Below are 21,796 nucleotides of genomic sequence, written 5' to 3' on the forward strand. Positions count from 1 at the left end.
TACTAGTTGCGGTGAGGTGCGTCCGGTTCCTGCTTTTGTTACATACATAACACCTCCATGCTCCGGCCTCTCCGGGCTCCCTCTTCAGCCGCAGCGAATCCTCCACAACTCCCTCCCCTCCGTGCGCTGCCCGTAGCTGACAGGTTTTTGTTATCCTTTGGGGGACGGAGGTCTGAACAGGAAGCTAAACCATATCACGTGGCAGCTGCTCCTTGTATCTCCTCAGTGAGAGGGCAGGCAGAGAAGCTTCCTGCAGCGGCAGCGTGCGGCCAGTTCCCCTGGAACTCTGAGCTGTCCCGCAATGCACTCTTCTTCAGTCCCTCGGTAAGGCTTCTGGAACAAGCTGCACTTTATGTGTGGCAAATGTGCTGTAGTGTGGTGGTGCTAGGTGTGTAACTAATTGTGTGCCGTGTGCTCAGCTCACAGTGCATAGGCTCTGGACCTAGTTTAGGTATGGGTGGGGGAGGCGCACCAATTCACTTTCTGTCACACGGCACCAAAATGTCAAGTTACGGTTCTGCATGCCGCATATCATTTTAATCAGCATAAGCTACTTGTGCATCCTATTTAGAGATGAGCGGATTCGGTTTTACTCGGTTCTCAAAACCGAATCTTATTGGCTCACGGATGTCACGTGTTTTGGATAGCCAATAAGATTCGGTTTTGAGAACCGAGTAAAACCGAGTAAAACCGAATCCGCTCATCTCTAATCCTATTCACATAGCAATGCATCAAAATACTAATTTTAATGTAAAAAGTCGCACAAAAAGAAGCTCTGCGCTACCAAGTTACGCCACGACATGGCGTGACTAGAAGTGATGTTTAACACACTAGGAGGCTAGATGTATGTGGACACACATGTAGTTATTTTTTCACAATGAATCTTGTATAGCCATCAACATTGGCAGAAAATGCCATAAGTTTTCATGGACATTGAAATTAATTCATTTTGGGCACACTAGTGACTGTATTTCACTTTTACACAACTTATAGTAATTGTTACCCTGTGTTTGATGATAGGTGGCCGTATCCGAGAGTTTCCAGTGTTTGGCGAGCTTGATGGTATATATGTGGTGGGGGTGATCGATGAATTGTGTTACTCCTCCAAAGGCGAACTGGAACTGAGAGAGCTGAAAACACGAGTCAGCCCAACACTACCACGAGCTGCCCAGAAGAAAGGGCACGAGTTCCAGGTGAACAAGGACTTTATTATTATATTATTATTATATTTTATTTTTTTTATTTTATTTTGTTTCTCCATACTCACATCTTGAAATCTTTTTCTTCTCTAGACATTTCTTGTAGAGTTATGGCTGTAGGAAAAGTGACAAAGCTATCGGAACAAGATAAAAATAAATGGCAAAAATGAATTATGTATTGGTGAAACATGTAACTGTAAGGCTCTGTTCACCATTTGGCATGCATGTGCAAGCGTGGTGTGACTTGAAGGCCCTTGCATTCACAACACAGAATACAGAGTACAGCACACACATCAGGAATGCTGCAGTGTTGGTATATGAACAGAGAAGGTGCCTTAGCCTAGATCAGGATCAATCATCCTGATGCCTGATCTGGAAATCATTTACTTGCACACAGAGGGTCTTACCACTAAAGCAGGTGCGCACTGATGAGTAGCAAACCAAACGCACAGATGGTGGCATGCTACAAGATGCGTACAACTGCATACAGGCATTTATGTTTTCTATGCATGTAGTGTGGGACCATGCATGTCTGATTTCTGTACAACTCTGCATTAGGCCCAGGGTGTGAATGGAATTTATATAGACTTTCCAGAGCACTTAAAAGTGTAGGACAGGCCTGGCCAACCTGTGGCTCTCCAGCTGTTGTGAAACTATAAGTCCCAGCATGCCCTTCCACACTTTTGCTATTAGGAAATGCTAAAACTGTGGCAGAGCATGCTGTGATGTATAGTTTCACAGCTGGAGAGCCACAGGTTGGCCAGGCCTGGTGTAGGCTGTGCATGCATTGCAGTTTGGGTGTGGCTTAATAGATTGACAATATCTAGGGTAGACAATAGGCCAACACCACATGGTCAACAGATAAATGGTTGACGCATGTTTTTTGTTTTTAGCCCAAATATGACCCTAACCGTCCCTTATCGTAGCCTAACGCTAACTTTCCCCCTGTGCCTTACCATGCCCCTCCGGCAACTAAACCTAACCCTCCCCCTAGTGCCTAACTCTAACCCTACAAATTTTGAAAAAATGTGTCATCCATTTTTGTCTATCATTTCCATGTCAACCTATTGTACCTGCCGACCTTAAGCTCTGTCGACCATTCATCTGTCAACTTAATATTTGTTGACCATGTGGTGTTGACCTAGACCATAGGTCTTCAACCTGCGGCCCTCCAGCTGCTATGGAACTGCACATCCCAGCATGCCCTGCCACAGTTTTGCTATTTAGGCATGCTAAAACTGAGCAGGGCATGCTGGGATGTGTAGTTCCACAACAGCTGGAGGGCCACAAGTTGAAGACCCATGACCTAGACATTGTCGATCTTTCATCAGGATACCGTGCAGTTTGTACTGCATTTTGACCATCTAGTATATGAACACCGCCCAGTACATGAACCAAGAGCTGATTAAGCAAATTAGCCTTTTAAAAGTTTAACATTTCTGCAGCAGGGTACATTGTGTTCCACAGACAAACTTCGGGGTGTAGAGTGGATCTTGATCCAGAGGCACCAACAGGCTAAAGCTTTAGGCTGTCCCAGGATGCATTGGGGTCTCTTCTATAACCCCACCTCCAGGCACTGTGAGCAGTTTCGAGTTGGTGCCTGCAGCAGCAGGTCACTTAACAGGAGGGCTGCACTGAGCAGCCCTGAAAAGCTTTCTAAGAAGACTTCAAGGGCTGCAGCTCTGATTAACAGTGTGACATTCAGTGCTGCAGCTCCATCACCTCCCAAGCGGTGTCGCATACTCCTGCTGCCTGTTCCCGGGTACTTGCAGCGGAGACGCTCTGGCTATGGGGCACATGGCCGCAAACGCTCTCCTGGGTCGCGCAACTGCTACGGGGAGGAGGTAAGGGGGTCCCTCAGGCAGGACCCGCCGTTTAATCGTATTACTGTCACGGTCTAGGGAGACTGACCGCGACGCTGGCGTTGGACACTGTCACCAAGCAGGGACCCCACTAGACCATCGGGGCGTATTGAGTACAGGTCAGGTGTACAAACACCCCATTTAATAAGGCTCTCGGTACCCGGGGTGAAAGTCCAGCATAGGGGAGGTGGTGCTTGACCTGTAGCCTCTCCCCCGGCCCAGGGAGCCATCTAATGCTGATTTTCCCACCCTGGAGCTGCTTCACAATCTCCCTCACTCCCTGATTGAGACGCTGGGCGCCATCTTCTAAGCATAGCTGCGGCTGGTCTCCGGGACTGCAGGGCAAGGTCTCCCCTGTATACAGCGCTGTGACTTTATAAACACTTGAGTATTCTACATGTCTTTATACAGACAGCGTTAGTTAAGAAAGAGTGTTCCTATTACAGGATATATTGTAAGAGTATTCTGAGATATACCTCTGGTCTAGGACCGCACTGTGTTATGTATATATCTGTACATATACTAGTCCAGTGCAGTTTTATTATCCTAATAATTATCTGCATTGCCTTGACTGTTTGTGCCTGTATGTGCCGTGTGGTTTCGCTTTCAGTATTTCCCAGATATATATATCACTATATTCTGTACCGTAAGGGACTAGGTGCGTCTGGGTCATATATATAGTGTGTCACAGTATTTACCCATTACGTGTATTCTACTGTGTACTCAGTCACATAATACCGGATTTATTTGCATGTGTTGTGTACTGTGTATTCAGTCACATGCTAACGGATTTATTTGCAGGTATTGTACTCTGTCTGGCTTTATTGTACTAAACCGCTCTGTTGTTGCATTTGTGTACAGTGTCTAACAAGAAGGGCAGTAAGTCTGGACGCTCCTGCATCATGCAGAGCATGCGCCAAGGGTTTACCAGAGTGGAAGTTTTGTATGATGGTCTGTGTTCTGTGTGTCATACATCTCCTCCCAGTCAGTCCGCAGCTCCTGTAACCAATCAGGAGCCACCCTGGGCTGCGTTCACAAACCTACTGGTTACTCTGGTGGAACACCTTACGCCCCCCATGGGAACCACCTGTGCCTTGGGTGGAAAATTTGTCTAACCAGTTGCAGCATTTAAATCAATCCTTGGTCAGACAAAAATCTACTCCAGCTCACTCCTGTGTCTCTGGGTCATCTAAGCAGGCTGCTTCCTCCTCACAATCCACGAATCTCTCAGATGTTTCATCTGAAGAGGAGGGGGAGCATACTGTCCTTTCAGACACTGAATCAGGTGTTTCTGACAAGGATTCTCCATTGCAAATTGATGTCCCTGCCCTAGTGGTTGCTATTAAGCAGATCCTACAAATCACTGATGATGAGGATTCCACTATTGTGGCTAAGAAAACATAGATTTTTAACCACCTTCTGCTGTTTAAACATATTACCCCATTCTGACTTTTTGGTGGACATCAGGCAGGAACCCTGGTCTAATCCAGGGAAGAAATTCCCTCTGTCTAAACGGGCATTGGCTCGCTATCCTCTCCCTGCAGAGTTGTGTAACAAGTGGGAAAATTCACCGCCAGTGGAATTTCATGTCACCCGCCTAGTGGTGTCATCCACTCTTCACCCACTTCACTGAAGGAACCGACAGATAAGTGTGTGGAGGGATGCCTGAAATCTATTTACTCCCTTACAGGTGCTGTACATATACCCACTATTGCAGCCTCTTGGGCTGCAAAAGGTATTAAAGCATGGGTTCAGGCATTAGAGGAAGAGCTGCCCGAGGATATATCTACCAATGGCAGACAATACCTGTCTCACATTACCACCGCAGCCTATTACATTCAGGACGCGTCCGCTGAGGCGGGTGTGTTGGCAGCCAAGGTGTTGAATACGTCTGTCCTGGCTCGCTGTATTCTGTGGTTGAGGTCATGGAAGGTGGACCTAGACTCCAAAAAGACCTTGGAGGTACTCCCCTTTAAGGGGGACATTTTGTTTGGGGAAGACCTGAATAAAATTGTGTCTGAGTAAGCAGCTGCTATGACTGCTTTTCTCCCAAATACTAATCCTTCTGCACAGAAGGCAAAGGGTACTACTTCTCGTTCCTTTCGGCCTCAAGGGAAAGCACAAGGTCAGGCATGCTCCCAAAACCGCAAAGCCAAAGTCTGAACAATCCTGGGCAGCCCGTAAGCCTGCTTCTAAACAAGACAAGCCTGCCGTATGACGGAACCTCAGGGTGGGAGGCCGGCTTCTGCAGTTCACCCAGGTCTGGTTAAAGACCACTTCAGACGCATGGGTGCGGGAAGTTGTCTCTCATGGGTACGCAGTCTCCTTCAAGAGACGTCCCCCTCACCAGTTTTGCACCACAGTTATCCCTTGGGATCCGTTAAAGGAGCAAGCTCTGCAAAAGGTTGTGAGTTCCCTCCTGAATGCAGGAGTGGTGGTGCCCGGTACCTCTGTCCAACAGTGCAGAGGTTTCTGCTCAACCCTGTTTCTAGTTCCGAAACCCAATGGGTCTTTCCGGCCTATACTCCACTTCAAATCACTGAACAAGTTTGTGAGTGTGTCCAAGTTCCGTATGGAAACACTGCGCTCCATTGTACTGGCTATGGAACCCAGAGACTATATGGTATCCCTGTATATATAGGATGCGTACCTGCATATACCTATTGCCATATCGCATCAGCAACAGAAATCTCGTGACACGTACAGTATAATCTCTGATATATATCTATCTCTATCTGTGTGTGTGTGTGTGTGTGTGTGTGTGTGTATATGTATGTGTTCCTAGATGGTAAAACTTTTTGCGCCTTCGGTGCTTTTTACAGCTGTGTAAATTCTTACGTGCGTACCAGATATCCAAGGAGTATTTGCCTGTAGTAAGGTCTTTCTTGGGTATTCTTCCTCTATCCCTTGTAGTAGTGTAGATATACTCATCGAGGTGCAGTATTTAAACACAATGGGAGAGGAGGGATGTATCAGTATCCAGTATTGTCATAATCTTAAAAGTGACTTTGTGTAATCACAAAGTGCTGAGTGCAAAGTGCAAACTTATTGTAAGCAAAAAAACTAATCGTGCTTATTCAAAAATAGACTAAAAAATAGTGAGTGTTTTTTAAGAAGAAAAGTGTAATGATTAGGATAACAACTCACTTTTTTTCTTTCTTGTGTATTGGAGAATGGGAGTTATTTTTAAAAGGCTTGAGTATCCACCATGTTTTCACAGCTGCACACTGTACCCAGTTGTGTTTGTTGTAGGGGGGGTTAGGTCACCTAGGTCAGCGAATGTGCTTATCCCAAGGGCCACATAATATTCCTCTTGAGTATTTCTAAATTAAGGTACATTAACTGATGCTGCAGCCCAGGAAACAGTCTCTTACAGAAGGTTCTCTTTTCAAATTGAACAATCCACCAGGCATCAGACTACAGTACTGCACTGAATACTGTATTTCTCGTATTATTGTTCAAGCACAAGGCTCAACAGCATTTGGCCCAGGTCCCGGTCGTTCTTCACTATGCACACCAGTGGTTAACGAGCCGACATCTCCTGCGCGCTCTCGTCAGACTTCCTGTGCGCGCCCCCGCATTGGCTCATGCAGACGAGGGGAGGCTCCCATTCATGGGCACTACTCTCGCTCACCGAAGGTGCAAAAAGTTTTACCATCTGTGAACATTATTTTTCTCTATCGTCCTAGTGGATGCTGGGGTTCCTGAAAGGACCATGGGGAATAGCGGCTCCGCAGGAGACAGGGCACAAAAAGTAAAGCTTTAGGATCAGGTGGTGTGCACTGGCTCCTCCCCCTATGACCCTCCTCCAAGCCTCAGTTAGATTTTTGTGCCCGGCCGAGAAGGGTGCAATCTAGGTGGCTCTCCTAAAGAGCTGCTTAGAAAAGTTTAGCTTAGGTTTTTTATTTTACAGTGAGTCCTGCTGGCAACAGGATCACTGCAACGAGGGACTTAGGGGAGAAGAAGTGAACTCACCTGCGTGCAGGATGGATTGGCTTCTTTGGCTACTGGACATTAGCTCCAGAGGGACGATCACAGGTACAGCCTGGATGGTCACCGGAGCCTCGCCGCCGGCCCCCTTGCAGATGCTGAAACGAGAAGAGGTCCAGAATCGGCGGCAGAAGACTCCTCAGTCTTCTTAAGGTAGCGCACAGCACTGCAGCTGTGCGCCATTTCCTCTCAGCACACTTCACACGGCAGTCACTGAGGGTGCAGGGCGCTGGGAGGGGGGCGCCCTGGGAAGCAAATGAAAACCTTTTTTGGCTAAAAATACCTCACATATAGCCTCCGGGGGCTATATGGAGATATTTAACCCCTGCCAGAATCCATTAAAGAGCGGGAGACGAGCCCGCCGAAAAAGGGGCGGGGCCTATCTCCTCAGCACACAGCGCCATTTTCCCTCACAGAAAGGCTGGAGGGAAGGCTCCCAGGCTCTCCCCTGCACTGCACTACAGAAACAGGGTTAAAACAGAGAGGGGGGGCACTAATTTGGCGTTAGAAATATATAAAAGATGCTATAAGGGAAAACACTTATATAAGGTTGTCCCTATATAATTATAGCGTTTTTGGTGTGTGCTGGCAAACTCTCCCTCTGTCTCTCCAAAGGGCTAGTGGGTCCTGTCCTCTATCAGAGCATTCCCTGTGTGTGTGCTGTGTGTCGGTACGTGTGTGTCGACATGTATGAGGACGATGTTGGTGAGGAGGCGGAGCAATTGCCTGTAATGGTGATGTCACTCTCTAGGGAGTCGACACCGGAATGGATGGCTTATTTAGGGAATTACGTGATAATGTCAACACGCTGCAAGGTCGGTTGACGACATGAGACGGCCGACAAACAATTAGTACCGGTCCAGACGTCTCAGAAACACCGTCAGGGGTTTTAAAACGCCCGTTTACTTTAGTCGGTCGACACAGACACGGACACTGAATCCAGTGTCGACGGTGAATAAACAAACGTATTCCTTATTAGGGCCACACGTTAAGGGCAATGAAGGAGGTGTTACATATTTCTGATACTACAAGTACCACAAAAGAGGGTATTATGTGGGATGTGAAAAAACTACCGTAGTTTTTCCTGAATCAGATAAATTAAATGAAGTGTGTGATGATGCGTGGGTTCCCCCCGATAGAAAATTATGGACGGTATACCCTTTCCCGCCAGAAGTTAGGGCGCGTTGGGAAACACCCCTTAGGGTGGATAAGGCGCTCACACGCTTATCAAAACAAGTGGCGGTACCGTCTATAGATAGGGCCGTCCTCAAGGAGCCAGCTGACAGGAGGCTGGAAAATATCATAAAAAGTATATACACACATACTGGTGTTATACTGCGACCAGCGATCGCCTCAGCCTGGATGTGCAGAGCTGGGGTGGCTTGGTCGGATTCCCTGACTAAAAATATTAATACCCATGACAGGGACAGTATTTTATTGACTATAGAGCATTTAAAGGATGCATTTTCTATATATGCGAGATGCACAGAGGGATATTTGCACTCTGGCATCAAGAGTAAGTGTGATGTCCATATCTGCCAGAAGATGTTTATGGACACGACAGTGGTCAGGTGATGCAGATTCCAAACGGCACAAAGGTGTATTGCCGTATAAAGGAAGAGGAGTTATTTGGGGTCGGTCCATCGGACCTGGTGGCCACGGCAACTGCTGGAAAATCCACCGTTTTTACCCTAAGTCACATCTCTGCAGAAAAAGACACCGTCTTTTCAGCCTCAGTCCTTTCGTCCCTATAAGAGTCATATCTGCCCAGGGATAGAGGAAAGGGAAGAAGACTGCAGCAGGCAGCCCATTCCCAGGAACAGAAGCGTTCCACCGCTTCTGCCAAGCTCTCAGCATGACGCTGGGACCGTACAGGACCCCTGGATCCTACATGTAGTATCCCAGGGGTACAGATTGGAATGTCGAGACGTTTCCCCTTCGCAGGCTCCTGAAGTCTGGTTTACCAAGGTCTCCCTCCGACAAGGAGGCAGTATGGGAAACAATTCACAAGCTGTATTCCCAGCAGGTGATAATCAAATTACCCCTCCTACAACAAGAAAAGGGGTATTATTCCACATTATATTGTGGTACTGAAGCCAGAAGGCTAGGTGAGACCTATTCTAAATCTAAAAAAATTTGAACACTTACAAAGGTTCAAATCAAGATGGAGTCACTCAGAGCAGTGATAACGAACCAGGAAGAAGGGGACTATATAGTGTCCCGAGACATCAGGGATGCTTACCTCCATGTCCAAAATTTGCCCTTCTCACTAAGGGTACCTCAGGTTCGTGGTACAGAACTGTCACTATCAGTTTCAGACGCTGCCGTTTGGATTGTCCACGGCACCCCGGGTCTTTACCAAGGTAATGGCCGAAATGATGATTCTTCTTCGAAGAAAAGGCGTCTTAATTATCCCTTACTTGGACGATCTCCTGATAAGGGCAAAGTCCAGGGAACAGTTGGAGGTCGGAGTAGCACTATCTCGGATACTGCTACAACAGCACGGGTGGATTCTAAATATTCCAAAATCGCAGCTGATCCCGACGACAAGTCTGCTGTGCCTAGGGATGATTCTGGACACAGTCCAGAAAAAGGTGTTTCTCCCGGAAGAGAAAGCCAGGGAGTTATCCGAGCTAGTCAGGAACCTCCTAAAATCAGTGCATCATTACACAAGGGTCCTGGTAAAGATGGTGACTTCCTACGAAGCAATTCCATTCGGCAGATTTCACGCAAGAATTTTTCAGTGGGATCTGCTGGACAAATGGTCCGGATCGCATCTTCAGATGCATCAGCGGATAACCCTATATCCAAGGACAAGGGTGTCTCTCCTGTGGTGGTTACAGAGTGCTCATCTTCTAGAGGGCCGCAGATTCGGCATTCAGGATTGGATGCTGGTGACCACGGAGGCCAGCCCGAGAGGCTGGGGAGCAGTCACACAAGGAAAAAATTTCCAGGGAGTGTGATCAAGTCTGGAGACTTTTCTCCACATAAATATACTGGAGCTAAGGGTAAATTTATAATACTCTAAGCTTAGCAAGACCTCTGCTTCAAGGTCAGCCGGTATTGATCCAGTGGGAAAAACATCACGGCAGTCGCCCACGTAAATAGACAGGGCGGCACAAGAAGCAGGAGGGCAATGGCAAAAACTGCAAGGACTTTTCGCTGGGCGGAAAATCATGTGATAGCACTGTCAGCAGTGTTTCATTCCGGAAATGGAAACTGGGAAGCAGACTTCCTCAGCAGGCACGACCTCCACCCGGCAGAATGGAAACTTCATCGGGAAGTTTTCCACATGATTGTAAACCGTTGGGAAATACCAAAGGTGGACATGATGGCGTCCCGTCTGAACAAAAAACGGGACAGGTATTGCGCCAGGTTAAGAGACCCTCAGGCAATAGCTGTGGACGTTCTGGTAACACCATGGATGTACCAGTCGGTGTATGTGTTCCATCCTCTGCTTCTCATACCTAAGGTACTGAGACTTATAAGACGTAGAGGAGTAAGAACTATACTCATGGCTCCGGATTGGCCAAGAAGGACTTGGTACCCGGAACTTCAAGAGATGCTCACAGAGGACTTATGGCCTCTGCCGCTAAGAAGGGACTTGTTTCAGCAAGTACCATGTCTGTTCCAAGACTTACCGCAGCTGCGTTTGACGGCATGGCGGTGGAACGCCGGATCCTAAGGGAAAAAGGCATTCCGGAAGAGGTCATTCCTACCCTGGTCAAAGCCAGAAAGGAGGTGACCGCACAACATTATCACCACATGTGGCAAAAATATGTTGCGTGGTGTGAGGCCAGAAAGGCCCCACGAAGAAATTTCAACTCGGTCGATTCCTGCATTTCCTGCAAACAGGAGTGTCTATGGGCCTCAAATTGGGGTCCATTAAGGTTCAAATTTCGGCCCTGTCGATTTTCTTCCAGAAAGAAGTGGCTTCAGTTCCTGAAGTCCAGAAGTTTGTCAAGGGAGTATTGCATATACAACCCCCTTTTGTGCCTCCAGTGGCACTGTGGGATCTCAACGTAGTTCTGGGATTCCTCAAATCACATTGGTTTAAAACCAGTCAAATCTGTGGATTTGAAGCATCTCACATGAAAAGTGACCATGCTCTTGGCCCTGGCCTGGACCAGGCGAGTGTCAAATTGGTGGTTTTTTTCTCAAAAAAGCCCATATCTGGTTGTCCATTTGGACAGGGCAGAGCTGCGGACTCGTCCCCAGTTCTCTCCCTAAGGTGGTGTCAGTGTTTCACCTGAACCAGCTTATTTTGGTGCCTTGCGCCTACTAGGGACTTGGAGGACTCCAGGTTGCTAGATGTTGTCAGGGCCCTGTAAATATAGGTTCCAGGACGGCTGGAGTCAGGAAAACTGACTTGCTGTTATCCTGTATGCACCCAACAAACTGGGTGCTCTTGCTTCTAAGCAGACTATTGCTAGTTGGATGTGTAATACAATTCAGCTTGCACATTCTGTGGCAGGCCTGCCACAGCCAAAATATGTAAATGCCCATTCCACAAGGAAGGTGGGCTTATCTTGGGCGGCTGCCCGAGGGGTCTCGGCTTTACAACTTTGCCGAGCGGCTATTTAGTCAGGGGCAAACACGTTGGTAAAATCCTACAAATTTGATACCCTGGCTAAGGAGGACCTGGAGTTCTCTCATTCGGTGCTGCAGAGTCATCCGCACTCTCCCGCCCGTTTGGGAGCTTTGGTATTATCCCCATGGTCCTTTCAGGAACCCCAGCATCCACTAGGACGATAGAGAAAATAAGAATTTACTTACCGATAATTCTATTTCTCGGAGTCCGTAGTGGATGCTGGGCGCCCATCCCAAGTGCGGATTATCTGCAATACTTGTACATAGTTACAAAAATCGGGTTATTATTGTTGTGAGCCATCTTTTCAGAGGCTCCGCTGTTATCATACTGTTAACTGGGTTCAGATCACAGGTTGTACAGTGTGATTGGTGTGGCTGGTATGAGTCTTACCCGGGATTCAAAATCCTTCCTTATTGTGTACGCTCGTCCGGGCACAGTATCCTAACTGAGGCTTGGAGGAGGGTCATAGGGGGAGGAGCCAGTGCACACCACCTGATCCTAAAGCTTTACTTTTTGTGCCCTGTCTCCTGCGGAGCCGCTATTCCCCATGGTCCTTTCAGGAACCCCAGCATCCACTACGGACTCCGAGAAATAGAATTATCGGTAAGTAAATTCTTATTATTTGCACTTACAGAAATATAAGTCACTTGAAAACTTACCTGCTGCCACTCTATTTGGGGTGCGATAATACAAACACCTATAAGAACATTCTGAACTTTTAATTGTCACTTGTTTCTGGTATAAATTAAGCATTTATATTGTAAATTGTCATTTTATATTGAATAACATTGGTAGTAGCGCTTTTATCACCTCTATTTATATTTATATATATATATATATCTATATATCTATATATATATATATATATATATATATATATATATATATATATAATCTCTATATCTATATATATATATATCTATATATATATATATATATATATATCTCTATATATCTCTATATATCTCTATATATCTCTATATATATATATATATATATATATATATATATATATATAGAGATATATATCTCTATATATATATATATATATAATCTGAATGACCCGGCACTCACCCGCTCACCAACGGTATTTCTCCTTGCTCCCGTGCCTTCCAGAATCGGGGTATAGAACCCGCAATACAATTTCCCAAACAGGCGGCACTTGGAGTCTTTCAAAAGTGCATAAAGATCTTTATTGCAGTGCTGTCATCATATCAACAGTTTCGGGGTCGCAGCCCCTTCATCAGGATAACAATACAAACAAAAATAAAGTGTTTAAATACCTTAAGCCCACACCAGTCCTCCTCGCTGCCTCCAATCACGCCGCCCGGTTTCCGGTCATGTCCACCAGGAAGTGACACATACCTTGATCCGACCAGCTGACGTGTTGGGGCTGAAAAGAGAGGTTACCATAGAAACCACTCCGTTACGACCATATAAAAATGTAAACACACTACATGTGCAATACTTTATAAGAGCAAATATAGCAGCGCTGTTTCCGACATCTCTAGCAAAGATTATACAGGGACTCACTCATATATAACTGGTTACTACCAATATTTTAAACAACATAGTATCAATCTAACATTAAGATATGTCCCCTGCCGCAGGGCTAGTTCTTCTATCTCTTGTTAAGACTATGTATCATTAAAAACGTAACAACTCATAGCTCAAGTTTGTTTAAATTGTTACAAATGTATCATAGAGTCTAGACACCCTGTATTACAAAAAGCATCTAAGACTAAGAGACTCATTTAAACCCTTCGGGAATTGTGTGTTTAATTTAAATATCCACATCGCCTCTTTCTGTAGTAATTTCTTCGATCTATCTCCTCACCTCAAACTTCCTGGGACCTGATCGATAATTTTATAGCGCAAAGTTGCAATACTGTGTTTTGCCAATAAGAAGTGTCTGGCCACAGGCTGATCACTGTGGCCCACCTTATAAGCTTCCCTAATGGCATATCGATGCTGCGCCATTCTGATCTTAAATTCACAATCAGTTTTCCCCACATATGTCATACCACAGGGGCATGTAATCAGATAAACTACAAATTTAGAATCACATGATAACGGGTAACATATAAAGTATTTTTTCCCAGTTTGTGGGTGTTGGAATGTATCACCTGTGCTTAAATAGCTACAGGTTACACACCCACTGCAATGGAAACATCCATTTTTACGTGATAAAAAGTGTGTTTTGGATGACTTAAATTTAGATAAATCAGTCTTCACAACCATATCCCTTATACTCTTGTTTTTGGAATAACCAAACAGTAATTTAGACCGATAAACCTCACCCAGCTCTTTATCTGTAGATACAATAGGCCATAGCTTTTTGACATTTCTAGCTATTTGAGGACTGCTGGAATTATATTGTGTAACCCAGGGATATCTCCCTTTACATTGCTTCTCAGACCCAGGTTCCAGGAGTCTCTCACGTGGTTTGCTTAAAGCTTTTAACCTAGCCTTTCTTAATTCCTCCACAGGATAGCCTCTTTGTATAAATTTTTGAAACATCTGATCAAGCTGCAGATCCCTTTCTTCACAGTTGCTATTAATCCGACATACACGTAAAAACTGCGAATATGGGAGACCTTGTACTGTGGACCTAGGGTGGAAACTATCATACTTTAACAGATTGTTCCTATCAGTAGGTTTTGAAAACATACTAGTTGTAATTTTACCATCCTTAATTGTTATACTCACATCCAAAAAATTAATCTGGGTAAAGTCACTCACCATGGTAAACTTGATAGGACTATCTGTTAAATTATGTTGTTCAATGATGGTTTTAAGGGAAATTTCACCATCTCTCCACAAAATCAACACGTCGTCTATATATCTTTGGTATAACCAAATCTGTGATGTTACCTCCACCTCCTGAAAAAACGGTTCCCTTTCCACTCCCCACATGTAAGTATTTGCGAAGGCCGGCGCAACCGCCGACCCCATCGCGCAACCAGTGCGCTGAATGTAAAAACTTTTTTCAAACAAAAAATAATTGTGGGTAAGCGTAAATTCAAGTAAACTAAGAAAGAAACTGATGTCAGGGCCCCTATATTGTGGGTTGTTGGTAATCAGATGTTTCACTGCTAAAAGGCCTGCCCCGTGGGGTATACATGTATATAAGCTAGTTACGTCAATTGACGCTAACATTATGTTCTCAGGTACAGCCTCTAGCATCGCTAACCTACGTAATAGTGTAAAAGTGTCAAGTAAATGAGTCTGGGTGTCTTGAATACAAGGTTGCAAAAAACAATCACAATAAATTGACAGAACCTCACACAATGACCCCCTGGCAGAAATAATTGGTCTGCCAGGTGGGTTAAGAGGATCCTTATGTAATTTCGGGATCACATAAAATACAGGGACCACAGGAAATTTATATATGAGTGAGTCCCTGTATAATCTTTGCTAGAGATGTCGGAAACAGCGCTGCTATATTTGCTCTTATAAAGTATTGCACATGTAGTGTGTTTACATTTTTATATGGTAGTAACGGAGTGGTTTCTATGGTAACCTCTCTTTTCAGCCCCAACACGTCAGCTGGTCGGATCAAGGTATGTGTCGCTTCCTGGTGGACATGACCGGAAACCGGGCGGCATGATTGGAGGCAGCGAGGAGGACTGGTGTGGGCTTAAGGTATTTAAACACTTCATTTTTGTTTGTATTGTTATCCTGATGAAGGGGCTGCGACCCCGAAACTGTTGATATGATGACAGCACTGCAATAAAGCACTTTATGCACTTTTGAAAGACTCCAAGTGCCGACTGTTTGGGAAATTATATATATTTATATATATATATATATATATATATATATATATATATATATATATATATATATATATATATATATATATATATATATATATATATATATGTATGTGTGTGTGTGTATAGTTTTTCTTTATATTTGTTTATTAAAACGCAACGAAATTTGCTGCGCTATATAAGAAACTGTTAGTAAAAAGATGTAAAATATATTTGTATAAAGAAATATATACATATGTATATCTCTCCCCCCCCCCCCCCCCCCCACACACACACACACACACCACAGTCTTTGTCTCCCTCTCTCTTTCCTTCCACACACTCCACAGTCTGTCTCTCCCCAATGACTCCATGCCCAGCTCTCCCACCCAATCCCAAAGCCCTGTATCTCCTCACCAAGCCACTCTTTACCTCAGGGAAAGACTCATCTGTGCTGCACTCCCCAGTATCCAGACCCATACACTGCACAGCAGGTACCATGCCCTCACACCCCACCCGAAGAGGCTGGAGCAGGGCATAGGAATCCTGGCCAGCGGAGCTGCTGCTATGTCCTGTAACTGCCTGCACAGAGCTGGACCTGGAAGAGTCGGTGCACACTTGTGCCGCACAGTCACTGTGTGTTAGAGGCTCCTGTCACTCTGGGGCTGTGCCCAAAACGCCTACAGCTCGCTGCCCTATTTAGACATGGTGGCTCACACTCCTGCTGGGAACTAAGTGGGATATCCTTTGGGGCCGTGTACAGGTGTCCCCTTTGACTTCCTCTGTCGCCAGCATTGTGGTAAACTCCCACGATGTCCTCCTCCGTCATCAGCAGCTGACTGTAAGCTTCCTACAAGCCCACGGGTGGCTCATCAATTGGAAGAAATCCTCAATGGCCCCAGCTTAGAGCATGGTGCACCTGGGGGCACTCCTAGGCACAGTTAGCGACTGTTTCTGTCTCCAGAAAGTCCTGAGGCTTCAAGACATAAGATGCTACCTTTGTCACCCCAGTCGATACACTCAGCGATGCAAGTACTTGGCCTGATGGTGTCGGCATTCGACATGGTAGAGCACGCTCAATTTCATTCCCGCCCTCTGCAGAGGTTAATCCTTTCCAAGTGGGACGGCCTACCTCATCGGATCAGATATCACATGATCATTTTGACTCTGGAGGTTCGTTTGTCGCTGACCGGAGGTTTGTTTGTCGCTTGAGCAGGGGCCATCCCTTCTGGATCCCCGACTGGGTCCTGCTGACAACTGACGCCAGTCTGAGGGGATGGGGTGCGGTTTTTGAGCAACACTCTTTTCAGGGTCGCTGGACCAAGGAGGAACCACTCCTCCCAATAAACATTCAGGAGTTACAGGCGGTTTTCAATGCATTGACTCTCGCCCTGCCTTTGGTACAGAACAGGCCGGTTCAAGTACGGCCAGACAATACCACCAAGGTGGCATACATAAACCATCAAGGCGGCACTCGAAGCCACATGGCTATCACAGAAGTGTCAAAAATCCTTCGTTGGGCGGAACGCCATCTGCCTGCAATATCGGCAGTGTTCATTCTGGGCATCCTAAACTGGGAAGTGAACTTCTTCAGTTGCCAGGATGTGCACACCAGAAAGTGAAGTCTTCATCCAGAAGTCTTTCAACTCCTAGTGGACAAGTGGGGCCTACCAGATGTAGACCTGATGGCGTCTCTACACAATCACAAGGTACCGGTCTTCAGATCAATGACCAGGGATCCTCAAGCAGCATTTGTGGACGCACTGGCCATTCCATGGCACTTTTGGCTGCCCTACGTTTTCCCTCCAGTGTCACTCTTGCCCAGGGTCCTGCGGAAGTTCAAACAAGAAGGAGGATTCCTACTTCTAGTCGCTCCAGCGTGGCCCAGACGGCATTGCTTCTCAGACCTGAAGGGTCTATCGACAGAGCGTCCCCTTCTACTTCCTCAGCGTCCAGACCTCCTCGTACGGGGCTCTTGTCTTTAACCGGACATGGCCAGACTGGCTGTGATGGCGTGGCTCGTGAAGCATCACTCCTGAGGGCCAAAGGATTCTCTGAGGCGGTCATCCAAACTATGTTGAAAGCCCGCAAACTGGCATCTGCCCGGATTTATTACCGGGTCTGGAATTCTTACTTCACCTGATGTGTTGATAAGAATTATGATGCATACAGATCCAGAACCTCCAGAATTCTGGCTTTTCTGCAATGCGTCCTGGACTTAGCCTTTGTCTGGCCTCCCTTAAGGTTCACATATCTGCCTTGTCGGTTTGGTTTAAGAGAAAAATTGCGTCTATACCTGATGTTCATACATTCACTCAGGGTGTCTTAAGGATTCAGCCTCCCTATGTTCCTCCTGTTGCTCCATGGGATCTGTCTGTTGTCCTGAATGCCCTGCAAGAATCTCCATGTGAACCTCTTGAGTCTGTGAACCCTAAATGGGTCACGGCCAAAGTCTTCTTATTACTGGCTATTGCCTCTGCTGGGAGGGTGTCGGACCTAGTCACATTGTCCTGTCGTCCACCCTTTCTGATATTTCATTGTGACCGGGCAGTTCTTAGAAAAAGCCCAGGTTATTTACCTAAGGCGGTGTCATCTTTTCACCTTAACCAAGAGATTGGTTTCCGGCCGTTATCTCTTCTGACTTTTCCTCCAAAGAGCGGTCTTTGTATGTGGTACAGGCTCTCCGTATATACTGTATGTGGAGAGGACTGCCTCTATCAGGAGATCAGATACTCTTTTTGTCCTGTTGGGTTTAAATAAACCTGGCTGGCCTGCGAATAAGCAAACCTTGGCCAGATAGAGAAGAATGGTGATTGCACAAGCTTATGCGCTATTAAAGCCCATTCTACTCGGTCTGTTGGACCTTCTTGGGTAGCCTGCCGTGGCGCGTCCGCGGAACAATTGTGCAAGGCGGCTACGTTGTCCTCAGTGAACACGTTCATTAAGTTCTATGCCTTTGATACTTCGTCCTCCCAGGATGCTTCCTTTGGACGCCGGGTTCTCATACCAGCTAAGGCGTGTCCCCTCCCTTGAGGCGCTGCTTTAGCACATCTCCGATGTTTCCCTGTGGAACACAATGTACCCTGCTGCAGAAAAGGAGAGTTATGGTAGACTTACCATGGTTAACTACTTTATGCGAGGTACATTGGGTTCCACAGGGCTCCCACCCTGACGCACCTAGCTTCTATGGGTTTTTATGGCATTAGCCGCTGGTCCCTTCTCCTGTTGTGAGAATGTGGTTCTACGTGACTAACATCTGCCTTCTTTCTTGCCTGCTCCTGCATTGGACTGTGTTACAAAACTGAGCTCACAGTGCCTGGAGGCGGGGTTATAAAGGAGGCCCCAGTGCATCCTGGGACAACCTAAAACTTTAGCCTGTTGATGCCTCTGGATCAAGATCCACTCTACACCCCGATGTTTCACTGTGGCGCCCAATGTACCTCGCAGAAAGAGTTAACCATGGTAAGTTTACCATAACTCTCCTTTTTGTAAGGGTTGTCTATTGATTGCAGCAGTGATATGTCTCTAGTAAACCAATAAGTTACAGTAAGTGAGTATGCTTTACCTTTAAGTTGAAACTAGGATAGAGTTTTAATACATGTTGCTGTTGTTGTTTTTTATATAGAAAATGCTAATGCTTGTTTGAAATGGTGGTTAGTGATATCCTCACATCATTCTGTCATAGTTGTGTAAACGCTGATTTACATACAGGACTAAAAGCAACACTTTAAAAAGACATTTCATACACTTTAAATGAAGCCGCTGCGGCCGCTATACTTAATCCACAACCTACGTACTTATTACACCATTAGCGTACAGAGTCCCGTACCGTGTACGGACTTTGCGTATAAACGCCGCGCTGGCTGTACAAAGTACACGCAGATCGTACACACCCAAAGATACACTGTGAACCCTTAACAGCTATGCATGCGATAGTAATACACTTTAAACCTTAGCAGGGAAAGGAAGACACGACACCAGATTGTAATTAAACTGCCGGGTTCTGACACCACAACATATTATTACTGAAAGGGGGTTTACAATAACAAAGCAATACAATACAAAATAATAATGGCTACAGTCAATGGTACATACTTGTTTGGATTTCGCCGCGCTACCCAGTCTGGTCCTCGGTCATCTAGATAGATGAGTCTTGTGTGACCAGGCCTGCAGCTGGCTCTTTTTATACAATCTTCCAAAACTTAGCACAATGGATACTGTAATCTCTTTGTCCATTGGACACTGGGATTGTCATTTACAGTACAGGAGAGGTCATAGGTTGGTTTGAATAGGTGGGCGATGTCTGTTCAAGATGCACTTGTGGGTGGTCTCCTCTGGGTTCCTGCCGCATACCTAATTTACAGTAAATACAGTTTATATCTATATTCTGTTCCTGCACATAACTATTCGCAGGAACGTGCGATCTTCAGCAAACCAACACCGGAATATTACCCTTAAAATACCCTACAGCTGGATACCAAACACCACCTTATAACCTTGTTCTGTCCCCTCCTATCCTGTAAAGGTGTATCCCTTTGTTCTGATACCATTTAAACTATTGTAACTTGCTGATGTGGTGCGGGGAGACTGTGTACATTGTGCACTATTTGGATTAAATATGTAATGTGTTTTGATGGCTTTTCCATGCATTCACAAACTCTACCGTAAATACTCATACCACACGCTAATGCGCAGGACCGACCATACGCAAATTGCGAATATGCGCACGCACAGCAGAACAAGTACACGCACGGAGGCCATATGTGTGTAGTTTGTACGTGATGTGTGTACTGCAATATTTTTCGACTTTGACAGTCCACCCTTTGGCAGTCACCAATAACTGCCACTACCTAATCAATAAACAGAAAAATATCTATACAATATCTAAAGAAGTTTGGATGGTCGGGGGGAGAGTTGTAGGTGGGAAATATATGACCTAGTGGGATAGTAAAAAGCATGAAAGTATGAATCCATGTCTGGGGGGCATGTATCATCGTGCCGTATAGGTTATACATAAGCTTCGAGGTATTGCGAAGTATACATTAAATCCTTCTCATCCCATATTAAGGGTCTGTAAATGGGCCAACAAACACTACCAAGCTCTTTTCGGCTTCTTGTTCCAACAAATGGGGTGCACATTTAGTTGATGATACATGGAGGGGGAATCATATGTGAGTGCTAGTATATGTGGATATCACCTGTCGACTATGTGTGCCATTAGCTGGAGGTTGCAGAGATGAAGATAAGACACATATATAAAAATACATTCACACAAACATTTTGGGTTGATGTCTTTTCTCTAACGTCCTAGTGGATGCTGGGGACTCCGTAAGGACCATGGGGAATAGACGGGCTCCGCAGGAGACTGGGCACTCTAAAGAAAGATTCAGTACTATCTGGTGTGCACTGGCTCCTCCCTCTATGCCCCTCCTCCAGACCTCAGTTAGAATCTGTGCCCGGCCAGAGCTGGGTGCTCCTAGTGGGCTCTCCTGAGCTTGCTAGAAAAGAAAGTATTTTGTTAGGTTTTTTATTTTCAGAGAGCTTCTGCTGGCAACAGACTCTCTGCTACGTGGGACTGAGGGGAGAGAAGCAAACCTACTCACTGCAGCTAAGTTGCGCTTCTTAGGCTACTGGACACCATTAGCTCCAGAGGGATCGAACACTGGTACCTAACCTTGATCGTCCGTTCCCGGAGCCGCGCCGCCGTCCCCCTCGCAGAGCCAGAAGTACAGAAGCAAGAAGACACCGAAATCGGCGGCAGAAGACTCCTGTCTTCACTTAAGGTAGCGCACAGCACTGCAGCTGTGCGCCATTGCTCCCGCAGCACACACACACACTCCGGTCACTGTAGGGCGCAGGGGGGGGCGCCCTGTGCAGCAATTAAGATACCTGATGGCAAAAGTATATATATATATATATATATACAGTCAGGCACTGTATATATGTGCGAGCCCCCGCCATTTTTACACATGAGAAGCGGGACAGAAGCCCGCCGCTGAGGGGGCGGGGCCGCCTTCCTCAGCACACCAGCGCCATTTTCTCTTCACAGCTCCGCTGGAAGGACGCTCCCCAAGCTCTCCCCTGCAGTATACAGGTGCAATAGAGGGTAAAAAAGAGAGGGGGGGCACATAAATTTAGGCGCAGAGATATATATAAAAACAGCAGCTAGTGGGTAAACACTAAGGTACAGTGTAATCCCTGGGTTATATAGCGCTGGGGTGTGTGCTGGCATTCTCTGTCTCCCCAAAAGCCTTTGTGGGGTCCTGTCCTCAGCCAGAGCGTTCCCTGTATGTGTGCGGTGTGTCGGTACGCCTGTGTCGACATGTTTGATGAGGAAGGATACGTGGAGGCAGAACAAGTGCAAATAGATGTGGTGTCGCCCCCGACGGGGCCGACACC

At 46.1% G+C, this 21,796-nt stretch overlaps 1 protein-coding gene across 6 annotated transcripts in view; it reads left to right on the forward strand.

The window, feature by feature from the left end:
* Positions 1–21,796, forward strand: part of EXO5 (exonuclease 5) — a 289,903-nt gene that overhangs the window by 247,558 nt on the left and 20,549 nt on the right. For 5 of the 6 annotated variants that reach the window (XM_063956019.1, XM_063956022.1, XM_063956021.1 and 2 more), the window contains one exon: positions 1,021–1,193. In XM_063956019.1, coding sequence (XP_063812089.1) covers positions 1,021–1,193 — 173 coding nt within the window. Of the gene's footprint in view, positions 1–1,020; positions 1,194–1,292; positions 1,396–21,796 lie in introns of all 6 variants that reach the window. The other variant, XR_010241521.1, reaches the window with a different exon arrangement.

Source organism: Pseudophryne corroboree, chromosome 2, assembly GCF_028390025.1.
Source record: "Pseudophryne corroboree isolate aPseCor3 chromosome 2, aPseCor3.hap2, whole genome shotgun sequence".
Lineage (NCBI taxonomy): Eukaryota > Metazoa > Chordata > Amphibia > Anura > Myobatrachidae > Pseudophryne > Pseudophryne corroboree.